The sequence below is a fragment of the Sciurus carolinensis genome, chromosome 3, assembly GCF_902686445.1.
Source record: "Sciurus carolinensis chromosome 3, mSciCar1.2, whole genome shotgun sequence".
NCBI lineage: Eukaryota > Metazoa > Chordata > Mammalia > Rodentia > Sciuridae > Sciurus > Sciurus carolinensis.
This window is the reverse complement of record NC_062215.1, coordinates 27,180,604-27,199,260: the sequence shown is the minus strand read 5'-3', so window position 1 is coordinate 27,199,260 and position 18,657 is coordinate 27,180,604. Positions and strand designations below refer to the sequence as shown.

Below are 18,657 nucleotides of genomic sequence, written 5' to 3'. Positions count from 1 at the left end.
CAAGTCCAATAGACTGCCACAAGTCCCAGAGCATTCACATCTATTTGGGGACTGCATAGCACAGCAGTTAACACGTTGGCATCAGGCACAAGCCCCATGTATTAATAACTCTGTGACTTGGGCACATTACTGGTCCTCTCTGTGCCTCAGTTTCCTTATCTGTCATCAGAGCTGATGGTAAGATTCGCATACGTGGGATTTTGTGAGGATGAGATGAGGTTTGGCGGCGTGTGAACTGGCTCGCACAGTCCTGGCTCACACAGCAGGCTCGATGACGTTCGCTAGCGTTGCCACCGTTCTGGTGGTGGTTACTCACTCTGGATATGAGATAAACACATGGAGACATGTGACACAGAGCCAGAGAAAGACTGAGCTGAAATGGAGCTCAGAGCAGGTGGACCAGAATGATCCAGAAGGCTCTCTCTCAGCAATCCTCGGGAAGCAGAGGGCGTTCCTGGGGCCCCTGGGGCCCCTGGGCAGACCAGGTTTGACTCGTGGCTCTGCCTTTGACTAACTGATGACTCCAGCCATGTCATTCCACCTGTCTGACTTCCATTTCCACACCTGTTGGGTGGGATGACGATCCCTGCCCCTACATCTGGTGTGAGAGCTGAACAAGGTGGCACCTGTAGTGCATACATTCAAGATCCTGCTGGTACATGCAACGCTCTCGGTAAATGACAGCTCCTATCATTTCTTTCATGAAGATCAGGCAAAATAGGATGGGTAGAGAAAAGAAGGGAGGGTGCACTCAACGCAAGAAGCAACTTGAACAAGAGTCTAAAGATGGAAAATAACTGTGTTTCGGAATAAGAACTGCATTCGAATCTAGGATCTATTGCTTACCAGCTGGGGGAATCTGGACTCTCAGATTCTCCAGTCTGGATGAGGGTTTCATAGCTCCCTGACCTGATTCACGCACAGCCGGGTATCGTAGGGGTCCAAAGAGAAAGTGGATATGAAGATGGGCTGTAAATCATGAAGTTCTCCATGGGTGAGCTGGTTGTCTCCACAGTTGGGAACTCCTTGAGGCCAAGACTGGGTCTCCAACTTGGAATCTCCACTTCCTGGGGCAATGCCCAGCAGAGTGGATGCCGCCTCTGTAGATGGACACCACACCATCCCCTCTCACCTTGGAAATGCCCCAGACTCTGTCTGGACAAGTCAGAGAGACCTTCCCCTCCAGCCTACCCAGTGCTATTGGAAACAACCTTTGCCCTGGCAAATATCAGACGTCCCAGGCAGAGCCAGGACATTTGAGGCAAACCCTTTGCTCAGCGGTTGGAGCTGAATAACAGGCATAGGAAGAAAAGAATGAAAATTATGATCTGGCCCAGAGAGATTAGGCCCAGTGGTTTCCAAGTAAAGCCACGGGGCTGTCACATGCTCACAGATAGGCTTGGAATGGATCTTGAAGTCTTAATATAGACTGCCCACACGCCTGTTCCCAAACGCTGTCAGCAAAATGCTGTCTCTGTTCCCCTCCCAAAGTGTATTTTGGGAGCCTGGGACAGGGCACCATCTGGGCTTCCCCGCAGTACAGTGAGAGTAACCTGGCTTTCCTGCCTTCTGTCTCCCTTCCCCACCGTCAGCCTCCACTGGCCTCTCAGAAACAGGATCGAAGGACCCTTCTGTCAGACAAAATCCATTAGGAGAGGAAGGCGGCCAGCTGTGTCCAGCCCCAAAATGACACGGAATGATAATCAGACCACACAGGTGCAGCAGGAAGGGAGTTGCAACCCAAGGTCACTTACAGACACCGCAGCCCTGGTGAAGCTGCACAGCACAGAGGTGCAGCGTGAGAACTGTGTTAGTGTGGCCCATGGGTCCACTCATCCGTCCTTCACAGTCCCTTCCTCCCCCTTCCATGGGGCCCCTCCCTCCTGGTGGCATGTGACCCTCCTTGCAGGTCCCACTGTCCTCTGGCGTTTGGATTCATTTCAAATCACACTCACAGGCCAGAAGCAGTGAGGCGGTCCCTGGATGGTTCAGACTGGTTTCTGAATGATTGCGTTTGTACTTTTCCACAAGAGTATGGGGATTTTCTTGTTTTTTTTTTTTTTTTTTTTTTTTTGGCATTTATTTTCCAGTAATCGGATGACCCGTATCTTATTTCCTGAAATGAGTTAATACTGTTTTGTGATCATCAAAATTGTCTTGTGCTCATTACTCATCTTTCATCGTTTTGAACGCGTTCCCAATTTTCCAGAGATCCCGGTGGGGCTCTCTCACTCCCTAAAATCATCTGCACCGATACACGGTTTTCTGCTTTTCTGTTTTTTTATATTTATTTTTTGCCATGCTGGGGATCAAACCCAGGAGTGTTCTGCCATGTGCTACACCCCAACATCCCAGCCCTTTTTTAAATAGATTTTTTTCATATTTTTTATTGGTGCATTATAGCTGCACACACTGATGGGACTCATTGTTACACATTCCTACGTGCACACAATACATAATGGAACAGTGGGGCACGCCTGTCCTCCCAGCCGCTCCGGAGGCTGAGGCAGGAGGATCATGAGTTCAAAGTCAGCCTCAGCAAAAGCAAGGAGCTAAGCAACTCAGTGAGACCCTGTATGAAATACAAAATAGGGTTGGGAATGTGGCTCAGTGATCAGATGCCCCTGAGTTCAATACTCAGTACCAAAAAAAAAAAAAAAAAAAAAAAAAAAAAAAAAAAAAAAAAAAAATATATATATATATATATATATATATATATATATAAATAATTTGGCTAATATCACTCCCCAGCACTTCCCCTCCCCCTCCAAACCTCCCATCCCTTGGTCCCTTTCCTCTCCTGATCTCCCTTTGATTTTTGAGCTTCTCCCCAACCTTTTTTTTTCCTCGATCCTCTCTAACTTCCACATATCAGAGAAAACATGTGACCCCTTGACCTTCCAAGTTTGACTTATCTTACTTAACATAATGGACTTTAGTTCCATCCATTGCAAACGACATAATTTCATTTTTTATGGCTGAATAAAACTCCATTGTGTATATATACCACTTTTTCTTTATCCATTCATCCATTGATGGACTCCTAGGTTGGTTTCATAGTTGGGCTGCTGTGAATTGTGCTGCTATAAACATGGGTATGCATGGACCCCTGGAGTACTATGACTTTAATTCTTTAGGATGAATTTCAAGAAGTGGTATGGCTGGGTCATATGGTGGTTCCATGCTCAGTCTTTTGAGGAAGCTTCATATGGAAATATGGAGGAAATTTCCTCCCTATGGAAACACTGATTTCCATAGTGGTTGGACTAATTCACAATCTTCCAACAGTGTAAAAGTGTCCCTTTTTCTCCACATCCTCTCCAGCATTTATTATTATTTGTATTCTTGAGGACTGCCATTCTGACTAGTATAAGTTGAAATCTCAGTGTAGTTTTGATTTGCATTTCACTAATTGCTAATGATGTTGAACACATTCTCATATATTTGTTGACCATTTGTATTTCTTCTTTTGAGAAGTGTCTAATTCATTTCTCCTTTAATTTGGTTATTTGGGTTTTTTCTTTTTTTTTTAAATGTGTTATACATGACAATAGAATGCATTTTGACACATCATACATAAATGGGGTATCATTTCTCATTCTCCTGGTTGTACATGATGTAGAATTATACCTGTCATGTAGTCATATATGCACAGAGGGTAATATTGTCTGATTCATTTTACTATCCTTTCTATCCCCATTCCCCCTCCCCTCCATTCACTCCCCTCTGCCTAATCCAAAGTATTTCTATTCTTCCCTAATCCCACCCCCCTTACTGTGAATTAGCAACCACATATCAGAGAAAACATTCAGCCTTTGGTTTTTTGGGATTGGCTTATTTTACTTAGAATGATATTCTCCAGTTCCATCCATTTACCAGCAAATGCCATAATTTCATTCTTCTTTCAGGCTGAGTAATATTCCATTGTGTATATATACCACAATTTCTTTATTCATTCATCTGTTGAAGAGAACCTTGGTTGGTTCCACAATTTAGCTATAATGGACCCACCATTTGATCCAGTTATCCCACTCCTTGGTTTATAACCAAAGGACTTAAAATCAGCATACTACGATGACGCAGCCACATCAATGTTCATAGCTGCTCAATTCACAATAGTTAAATGGTGTTAAGTTTTTGAGCTCTTTATATCTTAGATATTAATCTTCTGTCAGAAAAGTAGTTGGCAAAGATTTTCTTCCATTTGTAGTTTCTCTCTTCACTTTCCTAATTGTTTCCTTTGTGGTGCAGAAGCTTTGTCATTTGGTGCCATCCCATTTACTAACCCTTGTCATTATTTCCTGAGCTCTAGGGGTCCTATTGAGAAAGTCGTTTCCTGTGCAAGTACTCTACTGAGGCTGGCCTCCACCCTGCCATTCTCCTGCCTCTGCCCCAACAAGCCACTGGGGTTACAGGAGGCCACCACTGTTCCTGGCTCACTTTTTTTATTATAAAGAAAAAAATCGTGAAATGATTTGTGGTGACTTTTATGATCCAAATACTTAGGCAGATGTTCAAAGTCCGTTAACTCATCAAGTACTGTGGCCTAAGATTTGCTTTCTAATTCGGGTGATCTGATCCCAGGTTTGGAATGGCCTCTCACTCAGAGCCTGGGCAGGCCTTGGAAGGACAAGAATAGGGGGATTTGGGCACAGTTGGCAATGGTGCCTGAAGGATTTGGACACTGGTGAGAAATAGGCTGCAATAAAATGTCACTTCTAGCTATAATTTTGGGCCAAGTGCTCTGTACTGAAAGCAAATCTGATGTCATCACCATCCCCTCCCCCTCCACACACACCGTATTCCCCATCTTCAAACTTTTATTGATTTTCTAAGACTGGATATGATCTGTCCCTCCCTTTCTCTCCTCAGTGTCCCTTCCTTCTGGTCACCAGCCTTTTTCTCTTACACATGTGTGTCCTCCCTGGTGTCACAGGGCCTTTGCACATGGGCTTCCCTCTTTCTATAAGATCTTCCCTCTTTTCAGCTCCACAGACCCTGCACATTGCCTGGCACGTGAGAAACACAGATAAGGTGTGTTGGAAGAATAAATGAATGGAGGCCAGGATGGTGATTCCCAGGTTTAGGACATATTATTTTGTTTGCCTTTGTTTTGATTTGACCTAATCACTATCACATGGAGAAACCAGAAGACACAAACTGGCAGCCCGGAAGCCCAACGCTGTGCCCAAAGTGCACCCTTTGTCCTTTGCAGTCTCTGCCAGCCTCTTCCTCTGTTTATTCAACCAGCCTCACCCCAGCGCCACCCAGGCACAACCCAGACAGAAACCTGCTGCTCCTGAACCTGTGCCTTAAATATTTGATTTCAAATTCAAGGCAATTGTTTTGCTTTGAGGGAAGCTCAGGAGGCAACCTCCTATACAACCCAGCAAGTCTTGTTTATTTATTTTTTTTATTTTTTTATTTTTTTGAAGAATCACCAAACCCTGTCCTTAAAACCTCCTTTTCTTCCCAATAAAGGCCCCAAGGTCTAAAAGCGGGCGGAGCCTCACCGAGGACGCCCATCTACGGAGTGGCCGACCTGCCCTTTAAAGCCCAGGCCGCGGCCGCCCAGCTCGGCCCCCTGTCCACGCCCCACCTCAGAGTGGATTCTCGTGGGTGGTGCTCATCTGCACCTAAAGGCCGGGAAACAAACCAGTGTGCGTCTCTATCATTAAGCCTCCCACTTCAAGCCATCGACGGGGACAGAATCAAGTCCAGTCTTATGAATGTTCTGTCCACATTGCTGGGCAGCCGGGTTTACAAGGAGAGAAGCTCCACCCCGTGTCAAATAGACGCCGCGTCCATTGCTCCTTAGAGAGGCACTCAGGAGCGGGGTCGTCCAAAACCACTCTCCCAAATGAACAAGGACTGAGTCAGGGCTTCGCAGACGGCGGAGAGGATTTCATGTCTTCTTCCCCCGTGATGGGGACCAACCATTGTGTGCAGCAGGGAGAGTCCTCTGCTCAAGCCTTTGGTGTGCAGACATGAGCGCCCTGCGTATTTGACAAGTCACACTTCTTTTAAATTGAGTCACATCTAAACTAGTGCAGCCACAGCCTGTGGGACTAGCTGCCAGAGGACCTCAAGTCCCCCAAGGGGGTCACAATACCGAAACCTCCAGAGCCTTCCTGGCACCTCGTGGGCAGGCTTTGGTGGTCCCACTGCCACCCGGAGCACTTCCGAGCTCGGAAATCAGGCAATGGGCATGCCCGGAATCAGGGTGAAAGTCCCAGATCCTGTGGTTGCTGTTTTAGTACAGTTCAAAACTGAAGTCACTTTAACCTAGAGAATAACCCAGAAGGAACTCATGGACAGTTTCCACTGGGTCCAAGGGATGCACATGCTACCCATCCCAAGAAGTAAGACACAAGAGCAAAACATCAAGGCCACGTTCTTCCCTGGACCTGAGGGATAATTCCACCAAATCGGGTGCTAATTTGACATCGCTGTGTCGAAATATGAGTAGCTCCTATTGAAATGTTCATAGTTATTTTTCTCCTTCATTCAACCAGCATGATACATTTCACTGGAAGAGTTCCGTCAAGTTGACCTTCCTGATACGAACCCGATATTGAACCTTCCTTGATCATAATAAATTATTTTTAATATAATGTGGTTTTCCACTAACTAGTGTTCATGGAAGTTTTTTGCACATATGATATTGTGGCCTATCTGCCGCCTTAAAGATTTCCTGCAACATACTTGAAAACTACCTTCACCAGCAAAAAAAAAAAAAATTCTACCCTAGACTTTTTTGTGGGTAGAATTTTGTTGCTGGTAAAGAAGTAAGAGAACAACTGTTGGCTTAATCCAAAGAAACCATATAATGTTGATTCTCTACAATAATTAAAACAAAGTGAGCCTCCATTACTACTACCTATGCATGCTCTGCAATCAACTATTAATAACTATGGGATAAAATGACCCGGACGTCGTGGAAGGTAGAGTGGTTCTCGTCCAGGGAGGGTCTCTCCCACGGGGTGAAGATAATCCACAGAGAGGGAAACCAGAGACAACGTGCTCTCTTCATATGGCAAACCGTGGAAAGGAGAGACCAGCAAAATCTTGGCAGCTAGATGACAATAGATAAAGTAAGATACCAGAATGAATGATGTATGGACGCTGCCCTCACGAAACCCCGGCCCTCAGTGCTCACGGCCCCACCCTGCTGTTCTCTGTAGAACTTGAGAACCTCTCCATCACTCTGGGCCTCTCATTTCCCTATCGGAGCCCCAGCAGTGAGCCGTTCCTATATAATCCCACATCCCCCGTTTACCAAGGGCTCACTTTGGGTCAGACACTGCACTGGAAGCAGCTTTATCTCCTTTGCACACTGGAGTCCAAGTACATGGGTTAGCTCATTCATCAGCATGGGGATTCTTTGGGGATGTGTAGTCATGGGTTTTGTTTTGTTTTGTTTTTGGGTACCAGGGATTGAACTCAGGGGCACTCAACCACTGAGCCACATCTCCAGCATCCCCCACCCTTTTTTTTTTTTTTTATTTAGAGACAGGGTCTCACTGAGTTGCTTAGGCCCTCACTGTTGCTGAGGCTGGCTTTGAACTGGTGATCCTCTTGCCTCAGCCTCCCGAGCAACTGGGATTACAGGCGTGCACCACCGCACCTGGCTGTAGTCATGGTTTTGCATGTGATGAAATTGAGGCTCCAAGAAACCAAGTAACCCAGGACTTGAACCACCAGGATGTCTGACTCCAGAGCTAATGAACTCTCTTCATCAAGCCCAATGCTGAGTATTAGCTGAAAATAGGAGGATGCAGAGGAGAAGGGGCGTGAGTAATGAAGCCCAGGTCTGCAGGATGTCCGTGAGGGGAGCATTAACTCGAAACAGCTGAGGCTCAGCAAAGATCCACATTCAAATCCTGGATGGTAGCAGCTTCTACCTGGAAGCTGCTTCTGGAAGGATTCAGACCTCATCACAGGACGTGCATCCAGCTCTGGCTGTCAGAGTAATGATAAGTAGAAAGGAAACAGATGTTTAGGGGAAGGACCCTGGAAGGCAAAACTGGCTTCTAGAAGCAGCTATTTCAGAATATTTCAGGAAAAAGTCAACGATAAAGTGCCAGGGGAACATCTCAGATTGCTTATCCCCTGCTTAGTCCCTGAGAGACTGTGCCATTGTTACCTTGTTTGATTTTCACAGTGATGCTCAGATGCATCCTCATGTTATGAAAGAAGAAACAAAGGCACAGAGAGGCCAAGTAACTAGCCTGAGGTCACTCAGACAGAAGAGGTATCTGAACAGACTTGAAGCCTTACATTTCCAGCATCACCTGCACCCAAACATATTGCTCTACCCTTGAGCAAACTGCAGAACCGCTCGGTGAAAACACCACATTTTAAAATCAAAGCTTTGTTATCTTCTTGGTGGCAGGACATATATTTTCTAGGTTCCTATAGTAGACATTTAGGGGTCTTCAGTCAATGGAAGCCATGAGCACTTCTTTTTATTTTTAGCTATAATTTCATCCCATGTTTTAAAATGCAGGAAACCATCATCACTGGCCAGTGATAATTGCCAAACCTTAGGGTGAGAATGTGGCGGCTGGTAAATGTCAAACTGCTCTCCTCTACAGACTGTGTGTGTTCTTACACAGAAAGGCAAACTTGTTAATGACTTTCTATAAATAAGTTCTAGTTTATAATTGTTGTCCCAGCAAAAGCTGCTTCAATGTGATCTCTCCTCAAAATACAACACATCTTCCCTTTTTTCTTTACTTTCTTGGGAAAAAGTGAAGTAGGCCAGGGTGATTGTCACCATTTGTCCGTGTGACCTCAGAAGATTTACTTAACCTCTCTGTGCCTTCATTTCATCTGTGTCTATTTCAGGAACAAACAAGAGTAATATGGGTGAACTCCTCAAGGAATAGATGGCATTCACCTGTAGGTTCCTGGGGTCTAGCATAGGGTAGGTACTTGAGATCTGTGTGTTGACTGGCATTGAACTCATTTGAATTGACTATGCCTTGAAAAGTTTAAAAGACTTAGAAATGTGACAGTGGGAATCATAATCATTTATAGCAAAGGAGGACGTTAATGCTTAGGTTCTCTCTAGCTCTGCATTTTCCTTCTGCCTATACATATTACATACTAGGAAAATGCATGCTCTGGAAGTTAGTTATTCATTTCTCATATTTAAACTAGCAGGGATCAGCAAACTATAGCCACAGCCCAATCTGGCCCACGGGGTGTTTTTATAAATAAAGTTTTATTGGAACCCAGCCATTCTTCCAAAGTTTCTCCATAGCTGCTTTCATACCACAACAGCAGAATTGAGTAGTTATGATGGGAAACTACAGAGGCCTCACGGGTGAAGATGTTCAGTGGCTCTTTGCAAAATGTCTGCTGACCTAGGTTGCATGAGGCGTATTTATCAGGTGATTTTGAGCATCTTGGCCTCCATTAGAGGTGCCCTTCAGGATTTCAAAATGTTCTCTACCTGCTGAGCCACGCATCTTGCTCTCCCTGTCCCTCGGATGTCACACTTCATTGGATGATCTCAGTCTATGTTGCTTTCTTCCTTCATTTGACAATTACTTCCACCTTGCTCCTGCTAATATGGACCAGGTACAGGGCTGGGTACTGAGGATGTCAGATATGATCCTTGTCCTGAAGATCAAAATCTGGTGAAGGAAATTTCAGGGGGCAACAGTACAGAGTGCTATGAGTGTGATCCACTGGGGCTCTCTCTCAGTGGGTGATCCTTGGGCTGAGATCAGAGTTCCTAAATAGGAGATGGGCCCACAGGGGAGGGAAAGGTGTTTTGAGCAAAAGGAACAGAATGTGTACAGACTGTACAAAAGATGGGTACACCATGCACAAGGGAGAAGGAAGGTCACTGTGGCCACCACACATAAAACAGGCAAACATAGCTGGAAAAGTGAGGGGGTCACACAAGGACTGTGTTCATCATCTTCTCATCACTGTGATCAAAATACCTGACAAAGAACAACATAGGTTATTTGGGCTCATGGTTTCAGAGGTTCATTTCATGGTTAGCCATCTCCACTGCTCTGGGCCCAAGTGAGGCAGAACATCATGGCGGAAGGGCATGGAAGAGGGGCGCTGCTCTGCTCCTGTCAACCAGGATGCAGAGAAAGGGGAAGGGGCTGCAGAGAAGATGCACCCTTCCAGGACACACCCCCAGTGGCCCACTCCTCCAGTCATGCCCCTCCCACCTAGTTAGCACTCAGTCAGTCCATTCAGACCAGGAGGGACTGATTAGGTCGCAGCTGTCATAATCCAACCATTTTGCCTCTGAATATTCCTGCATCGACACGGGAGCTTTGAGGAGCCCTTAGAACCCAACCATAACAAGGACTGCGCTCAGATTTGCATCTTTATCTTACAGGCAATGGGAAGCCACTGAGGTATTTAAGCAGAAGGAAGGTTGTCTCATCCAATGTCACATGTGGCTTTCCATTACAAGGCAGCTCTTTCAAGTTTACAAAGAGTCTTCTGCTAATGGAGCATCGCATTGTAAAGATGAGCTAAAATGTGTACGTTAGGCCTAAGAAACAGCTGGCTGCTCTCTTGAGGTGTGAAGGGTGGCACATGCAGGCGAGGCACCTCGCTCCCACCCAGGGAGAACACCACTTGAGACCTGAACTGCAGGGGCTGCTCCCAGCTGAACCCATGACAGGGTGTGCCTGCTTGTCGCCCCGGAATCTTGTTTGCAGCAGGATTCAGCAAAGACAAGTACTTGTCCATTAGTGTGAAAGCTGAGTTACTTGTCACCAAAGACCAGTGGTTTTCAGGTTCCTTGCTTCAATGATAGGGCATAAGAAAAGTTTTGTCTTTGGCCTTAAGAAAATTCTGAAACATAAATATAGTTCCCTGTTACAGTTAAGATACGACGTGACCCCCAAAGGCTCTTGTGTGAGACAATGCAAGAATTTTTCAGAGCTGAATTGATTGGATTATGAGAGCCCTAACTTAATCACTGGGTTAATCCACTGATATGGATTGACTGGATGATAACTATAGTCAGGTAGGGTGTGGCCAAGGAGGTAGGGCACTGGAGATGGTACTTTAGGGTTTACATTTTGTCCCTGGTGAGCAAAGCACTCTCTCTGCTTCCTGATTGATGTTCTGAGCTGCTTTCTTCCACCGCACTCTTCCGCCATGATGTTCTGCCTCACCTTGGGCCCAGAGCTATAGAGTTGACCATCTATGGACTGAGATTTCTGAAACTGTGAACCCTAAATAAAATTCCCTTCCTCTGTGCTGTTCTTATCAGGTCTTTTGGTCACAGTGATGAAAAAGCTAAAACACTATCTCCCTTAGAATGGAATCCAGATCTCCCATCTGAAATCACCAGGCTTTCCATGGCCTGTCCCTACCTTCCCATCCAGTGTCACCTCTTTCCAGTCTTCCTCACCCAGTAGTCACTTAATAAGCAAGTGATGAATGAATGCATGTATGAATGACCATATTATCATGTGTAAAACGTTACCTCTCTCCAATCATTGGTTTCTTCATTTTTAATAAAAAAAAGTAGGTTGGCTTGGTTTTCTCTAAGGTCCCTTCTAGGACTAAGACTTATTGAGATGCAACATTGGTATTCATTTAGTGAATATTTGCCAACCTCTCCTCTGAGCCAAATTTCATAGCAAGCACCAGGATATGATGATGAACAATATCCATGCCCTTCAGACATTTAACCCAAAGTAGAGTTAGACACAAAGAAAATAGTTGAAGAATAACATGGTGTTTGAATGCAAACTGTGTAAGTTCAGCTCCAGCAATTCCTTAAGCAAAAAAAAAAAAAAGATCTCTAAAACCCGGTCTCCCCATGACTCAAATGGATATAAAGGCATTAACTCATGGAATTTTTTGAGAATTAAATGAGACGATGTTACGGCTGGCATCATCACTGGCACAAAGAATTACTCAGCAAATGTTAGCGATAATCATCAAAAAATGATGATAATGATCAACTTTAACAATGATATTTAGCTCCCATGCGACTGTATCAATTGTGGTTTTACATCTGTTCTGATCACCCAGCATTCATGCCATTTTGGGTTGTAAAATATTTTGAATATTTCAGTCATGATTCTTCAGAGAAATAGAACCAGTAAGATATTCTCAGAGATGTATGTGAGATTTCTTATGGGAATTGGCTCACGAGATGATGGAGGCAGAAAATTTTCACAATATGCCGCCAGCAAGCCTGAGTTCAGGGAAGCCAATGCTGTGATTCTCAGTCCAAGACCAAAGGCCTGAGAACCATGGGAGTTGTGGAGTAAGTCCTAGAGCCCCAAACGGGAAGGCCCAAGAGCCAGGAGCTGTGATGTACAAGAACAGAAAAAGATGGATGCCCCAGCTCAAAAAAAAAATGGCTTCTTCCTCCCTTGTTCTTTGTTTTCTCAGCAGGCTCTTTGCAGATTAGATGATGTCTGCCCACATGGGTGAAGGTGGATCTTCTTTTCACAATCTACTATGCTGATCTCTTCCAGAAACATCCTCACAGGCACACCCAGGAGTACTGTTTGACCAGATATCTGGGCACCCCTTAGCCTGGTCAAGTTGACACATAAAATTAACCATCACAAGTTCACCTCCTAGATAAGAGTACCATGGGAACAGAGGGGACTTGACGCTCAATGTCAGTGGTTTGTGAAAGGCATCCTGGAGAAGGTAAGGCCACAGCTGACCTGAGAGGTCAAGAATGGTAGGCAAGGGCTCCTCTGCCTCCACTTCATCCTTCTCAGCAGCCAGAGAGACTTTTAAAAAATGCACATCAGCTCAAGTGATTTCTTCCTTCACATTGGTCTTGAAATAAAATCAAAGCTCCTAGCATGGTCTACGAGGTCCTGGGTGAGCTGGTTCCATCTTGAGCTACCCTGGCCCTTCCCCAACCTCTCTTACTGCCTGTCCCTACCTCAGGCTCTCTGCATTGTCCATACTCTCTATGAGCAATGTCCTTTCAGTCTTCCCATGCCTGGCTCCTGTCCATCATCAGAATTCAGCTCAAATGTCACCTCCCCAAAGAGGCCTTCACTAGCTACTCTACAGATGTTGCTCCCCTTCTGCACACATACACCCCATTCTTTACTGACGTTCACTTTGTAAGTAAAATCTTCTCGTTTCCTTCAGAGCACCACTCTCTCTCTGAAACTCTCTCTAGGAGGGCAAGGATTTCATCGGTCTTCTTCCAACTGGCCTTGGCACATAGTTAGAGTTGACCCTCAAAGGTTTTTTTTGGAACAAACATATTCCCAAGTAAAGGATAGAGGTGATGCATACAGTGAGATGAGAACGTCAGACTCAAGCTATGCCACACAAGGACAAGTCACTTCAGCTCACTCAGATGCAGAGAACGCACTGGATGGTGGCACCTGCTCTGTGTGAACATCATGAAAAGGCAGACAATGTCTCGTTTCTTTCTCTCCAACCGCCGTTTCTCTGTCTTGCATTTCTAGAAAACTCTAGGAGGACTCCCATCTCAAATTAATAAAAAGTCAGTCATAGAATGATTTCCGGAAATCCAGGTTTAGCTCTTTCGGATGGTAATTCCAACTAAGCTTGTGGAAGCTCTCGGGGCATCTCTGTAATGAATAGTCAAACCTGGTGTTTAATTAGCATGTCATCATTAGCTCTCAAAGCGTTTGCCCCCATAAGCAGCTCCCATGCCGCGCCCGCAGTCTTAGTCGCCCGGCAGCTTGCTCAGAAGGTTCAACACTCACTTACTGATCATCTACTGAGTTCATGTCAGACTCTGTGATTACACTAAGTCCCAAAGTTGAAGTTCAGTTCAACTGCATCGTAGGCCTCATCTTTCAAGAGGAAGAAGTAGTCCCCAGATATCATTTTCAGAACCCACCTGCCAATCTGAAACTCTGTCCCCAGCCGGGTGAAGTTTGCACATTGCTGCTCCCTCAGTCCTACCTGGGACATCTTGCTAGGGACAAGCAGCAAAGTCTCTTCCCCAGGCCCACCCACACCCAGGCATGCTGGGAGTGATTAGGGGAACTTGGACTGGCACCGCTGTGCCTGATTGGGACATAGAACAAAAGCCCCCACTGCAGGAACTATAATTGCCACTGACAGAGACCCGGGAGGAGGCAGAGGGAGCAGTGCCATTGCATGGTCAGCCCTGCTGTCAGGGCGCGAGCTGCTGCAACCAGCCCCAGATTGTCTTTCCCTCTTCCTTTCGATGCCCAAATTGTGTTCTGACCAGTGAGAACAAGAAACCTGGCCACTGCCAGCGGCTTCCTGGCATCATCTGGAGCTGCTCCCAGAGGTTCTGTGGACTGGGGACTCTCTTGGTGCCTTGGAGTCACCAAATACCCATGCTACCAAAGTCCAACAAAGCACATCTCTTCCTTAAAGGGCCAACACCTGAAATGATCCCATCCCCACCTCTGCTCTCTCTCCCTGCTCCAGTCTGCCATCGTATGGTCTACGTGGATTATTTCATTCCCCTGCTCAAAGCCTTCCCATAGCTCATATGCCAGGCTTCCTAATCTGGACACAGTCTATCTTCCACCATACATGATGCACGTACTCCTGAAGTCATCCACACTGAAATGGAGAAGGGGTGAGCAGCCAGGCGAAACAGGGCTCTGCTAACCTGCCAACACCGTAGGCTACATAAGTGTTTCTCAAACCTGAATGTGCATTCCAATCCCTGAGACTCTGTTAGAATACAAATGTTGATCCAGGACATCTGGGGTGGGACTCAAGATTCTGCATTTCTAACAAGATCCCAGATGCCCTGGCTATGGCCGTTACTGGTCACGTCGAGTAGCAAAGTACCCTGTCCTCTTCCTAATACCTGGTTGGGGGTGGGGGTAGGGAAAGCTATACTCAAAGTAATTTCATTTTAAGAACATGTTTGCTCTATAAAAGCATCATTTTTGTAGATCCAAAGGTCAATTTCATACTGTTCAACCTAACTGAACAGGCAGTCCATCAACCAACTGCTAATAGAAACCAAAGCTCATAAGATCAGAATCCTAGGCAACTCACCTTGGAACAAGGAGGAGGTAAGCCTTCAAATCAAAATTCTAAATGTGTTATCACGAACTTGAGGCAGAGCACAGCCTCACCCCTACGCGCAGACCCCAGCCCTTGGCTGAATCCCACTCCATGGGGCAGCCAGTGACCTGGAAGATTTCTCCCAGCCTTCTTTTAGCTTGCAAGTTGGGGAGAAGGATGGTTCCCCTGATTCCCTTCCTCTCCCCTGCTCTAGTGTTCAGAGCATGCTGCAATTTCAAGGCATAGCTTAAAGCACTGGCACATCCCCAGGTGACTTTGTAGGCCACCTGGGTCAGACAAGGAGGATCTTAGTGGCATATGTGTTGATCTCATTTAACAAAGCTCACTCAGCACTGGAAAGAAGAGGGTGTTGAGTGAATGAGAACCGTGGCTCTTCCACAGGGCAATACGTCTCCATTTGCAAAAAGTCCCGGTTGCACGGGGGAACAAGAGAGGGGACCACAAACATGGGACTGATAGAATCCCGTGAATCCAGGGCATTCACCAGCTGAGTGGCTGCCATGCCACAATCTGGCTCCACTGGCAAATCTCACAAGGAAAAAGAGCAATAAGCAAATGGAAGGTCAAGAGCAACGATAACACAGGTTGGGCTCCCTCCATGAGATGTTAGGACATTCTCAGATTCAAGGTACCACCCATCCGGGAGGTATGATGCTTATTGATGTTCCACTGGCTCTCAACTCCAGCTGCCTTCTAACCAAAGACTTTTAACAAACACCAGAGCCTGGTTCCCACCCCGAATCAATACAACCAGAATCGGAGGGTGCAGGCTGGGTCAGGAGGGCTTTCGAAACACCCAGGTGATCTGGATGCACAGCAAAGGTTGCAAACCATTGCATCAGAGATATTTTTTTCAATATTCAAGGAAAAGCATCTTTTTGGATCAGGGCCTTTATCAACTTATAAAACTTCACTCCTTTTTTTTTTTTAATGCAATACAGGATATGGCAATAATGAATACTCTCTTATACTTCCAGAGTCACAAATCACTTTTACAGGCACAACCTTATTAGATTCTCAAATCATCCTGTGGAAAGTGCTCACGCCATTACAGAAAGATATATGATGCGCTGGCTGTGACATTGTTTATAAGAAACAAAAAATGGAAACAACCTGGAAGCCAGTGAGAGAATGGTTAAATGCGTTACGGGGCGTTCATGCAGCAGAGAAGGCTGCAGCCATTAGGGAGAGTGAGGTAGATCTGCATGCATTGACTTAGACAGCCACGAGCTAGTCTTCCATTTTTAAAAAGCAGGTTCAGAATCATAATTATAAATGATTCCATCTCTATTGTTTTTTAAACCCTATTTCCATGAGCATGATTTATAAGCATGAAAAGGTGTCTGCAAAGATCTATACTGAACTTAATAGTGGTATTGCTCGGGTGGGGATGAGCCAGAGGTAGAGGAGTCTATCACTGTGTTTTACTTCTGTATTTTTAATGTTTTACAAGACCTATAGTTCTATACTGTTGAAAAAAAAAAATCTATTTTAAATTCACTGCCCTGAGATGAATTCCAAGACCTTCATACCCATTTTCAGAGGAAGTGATTGAGTCGGCAGTGTGGGGTCATGTTGACCAGGTGGTTAAGAATTGGTGGTGCTTTGGTTTGAACAGACATGTATGTTATGTTTTTCAATTTTAAATGAATTTTTTTAAAAAAAAATACGTAACCGAGGGAAGACCTGGGTGGCTGGAGCCTGAATCCAGGGCTCCTTTTTCTCCCACGTGGCCTGTTGCACAGGGCTCCACAGACAGATGGCTGGCTTCTGTTGCGAGGGAAGGAGGCGACATTTTGCACAACTAGGTGACCTGTGAAGGTTGACGCATCAGAAGTTGAGCCTCCATCTCTCTCTGCATCAGAATCCCTGCACCCTCCAGAGGGTCAGTCTCCTTTCAAAGCCACTGATGGCTCAGGACCTACTGGTTCCCTGCTTGTCCCAAAGGCTGCCAAGAAGATTTTCTCAGTGGCAGCTGTTGGCAAAGCCTGGAGAGTGCGTGGGCCCCTGCAGGGCTGTTCCATTCCTAAGAAGGAAATTCACTTTACACACACTTTAGGGGGAATGTCCTAGGAGGGAGCCAGGAGCAGATGGGTACGGAGCTTATTAAAAGCATGCTTGTTACCGGAAGACATTTGCAAATATGTATGGGATATGTGTGTGTGTGTGTGTGTGTGTGTGTGTGTCTATGTGTGTGTGTGTGCATTTTACACACAGGGACACACATTTACATATGCCTCTGAAACCCCTCCAATTAAAAGGCTGTCTCTGATTTTTCTTCAACGTACTTTGCAGTTAGTTCACTCTTATGGGGGCGAAGGGGTCACATCCTGTTCCTCACACCTTTTAACACTGAATGGTTGTTCTTCCTTTTGTTTTTCTCTCCTGACAGGTGCAGCTTATCCACTATAACCATGAGTTATATACAAATGTCACAGAAGCCGCAAAGAGTCCGAATGGATTGGTGGTAGTTTCTATATTTATAAAAGTAAGTGTCTTGTATTCCTTCATTCTTCTCTTCCTGCTAACCCCCACTCCAATCAGAAAATCAGTCTCTGTTGAAGTTGGAAATATTAAAGGGGTGATATGGATTAATGTCCATGACTAAGAAAAGCTGCAGGGTCTCATGACTTTAATATCCATGAGATTCATGAAAAATGCAGTCCCCTGCAGCAGGATGTGAAAATGATGGGCTCCATTTCAAGAATCAAGGCCTGAGGGTTCAGGCAGTTTCTGTCCTAGAGAGCAAAAAGGTGCTGGGTCCAGGGACAGGCTTCAGATCCCCCCTAAAGCAGTGAAATCAGAAGAATGTAATAGCAGAAGGGAAGGGGGTCTCCCATTGATGCCCCTTGAAGACCTGTCCATCAATCTGCTGCTCCTGAGAAAACAAGAGAGACAGCCCTCCTCCGCAGGCTGTGTACTGGACAGCTCCTCTTGGCTTCCCCTGGCTTCTCCTGGCTCTGAGGAACATCTTCCTCTCTCACTCTTCTGCTGCTGACTTTAAGACATTCTGGGGAGGCGCCTGGCTTAGGCATCTCCCTAACAGGCAAAAACAGCATAAAATCTCCAACCGAGCAAATTCTAATTTATCATATAAATTCCCTTTAACATTTTGGCAGATGTAGAGTGAAGCAGATAAAACAAATTTTTTTAATTAAAAAAAATTCCTTTCCAACTAGAAAAAAATAGAGAGAGAGAAAGAGAGAGAGCAGTATGTGGCAATCCCAAAAATCAGCTGTGACTGTGCTAACCTCTGGGAAGGTATTGGCTAGATCAGTAGAGAAAGAGGGCCAGTCAGAACTTGGAATTCGATAATCAGTTGAAACCAAGCATTCGACTGGGTGCAGTAGCAATGACTCATGCCTGTAATCCCAGTTTACTCAGGAGGCTGACATGGGAGAATCTCGAGTTCAAGTCCAGCCTGGGCAACACAGCAAGAGCTCTCCACAAAACACAAAACAAAACAAAAACAGAAAAGAAAAGAAATCCAGCATTAACCATCAAGAAATGGTAGCTTGCAATGACATCACCATTATTATTCAAGAGAATGGCAAGTAATGCAACCCCACAGCTCCATTCCTCCCCCAAAGCCTGATGCTGTGCAATACGCACTTCTCCCTGCCCATCCTT

At 45.5% G+C, this 18,657-nt stretch overlaps 1 protein-coding gene across 1 annotated transcript in view; it reads left to right on the top strand.

Annotated features, from left to right (window-relative positions):
- Ca10 (carbonic anhydrase 10) overlaps positions 1-18,657 on the top strand; it is a 481,024-nt gene that overhangs the window by 441,618 nt on the left and 20,749 nt on the right. Inside the window, exon 5 of the mRNA XM_047546776.1 lies at positions 17,420-17,515. Coding sequence (XP_047402732.1) covers positions 17,420-17,515 — 96 coding nt within the window. The remainder of the gene's footprint in view (positions 1-17,419; positions 17,516-18,657) is intronic.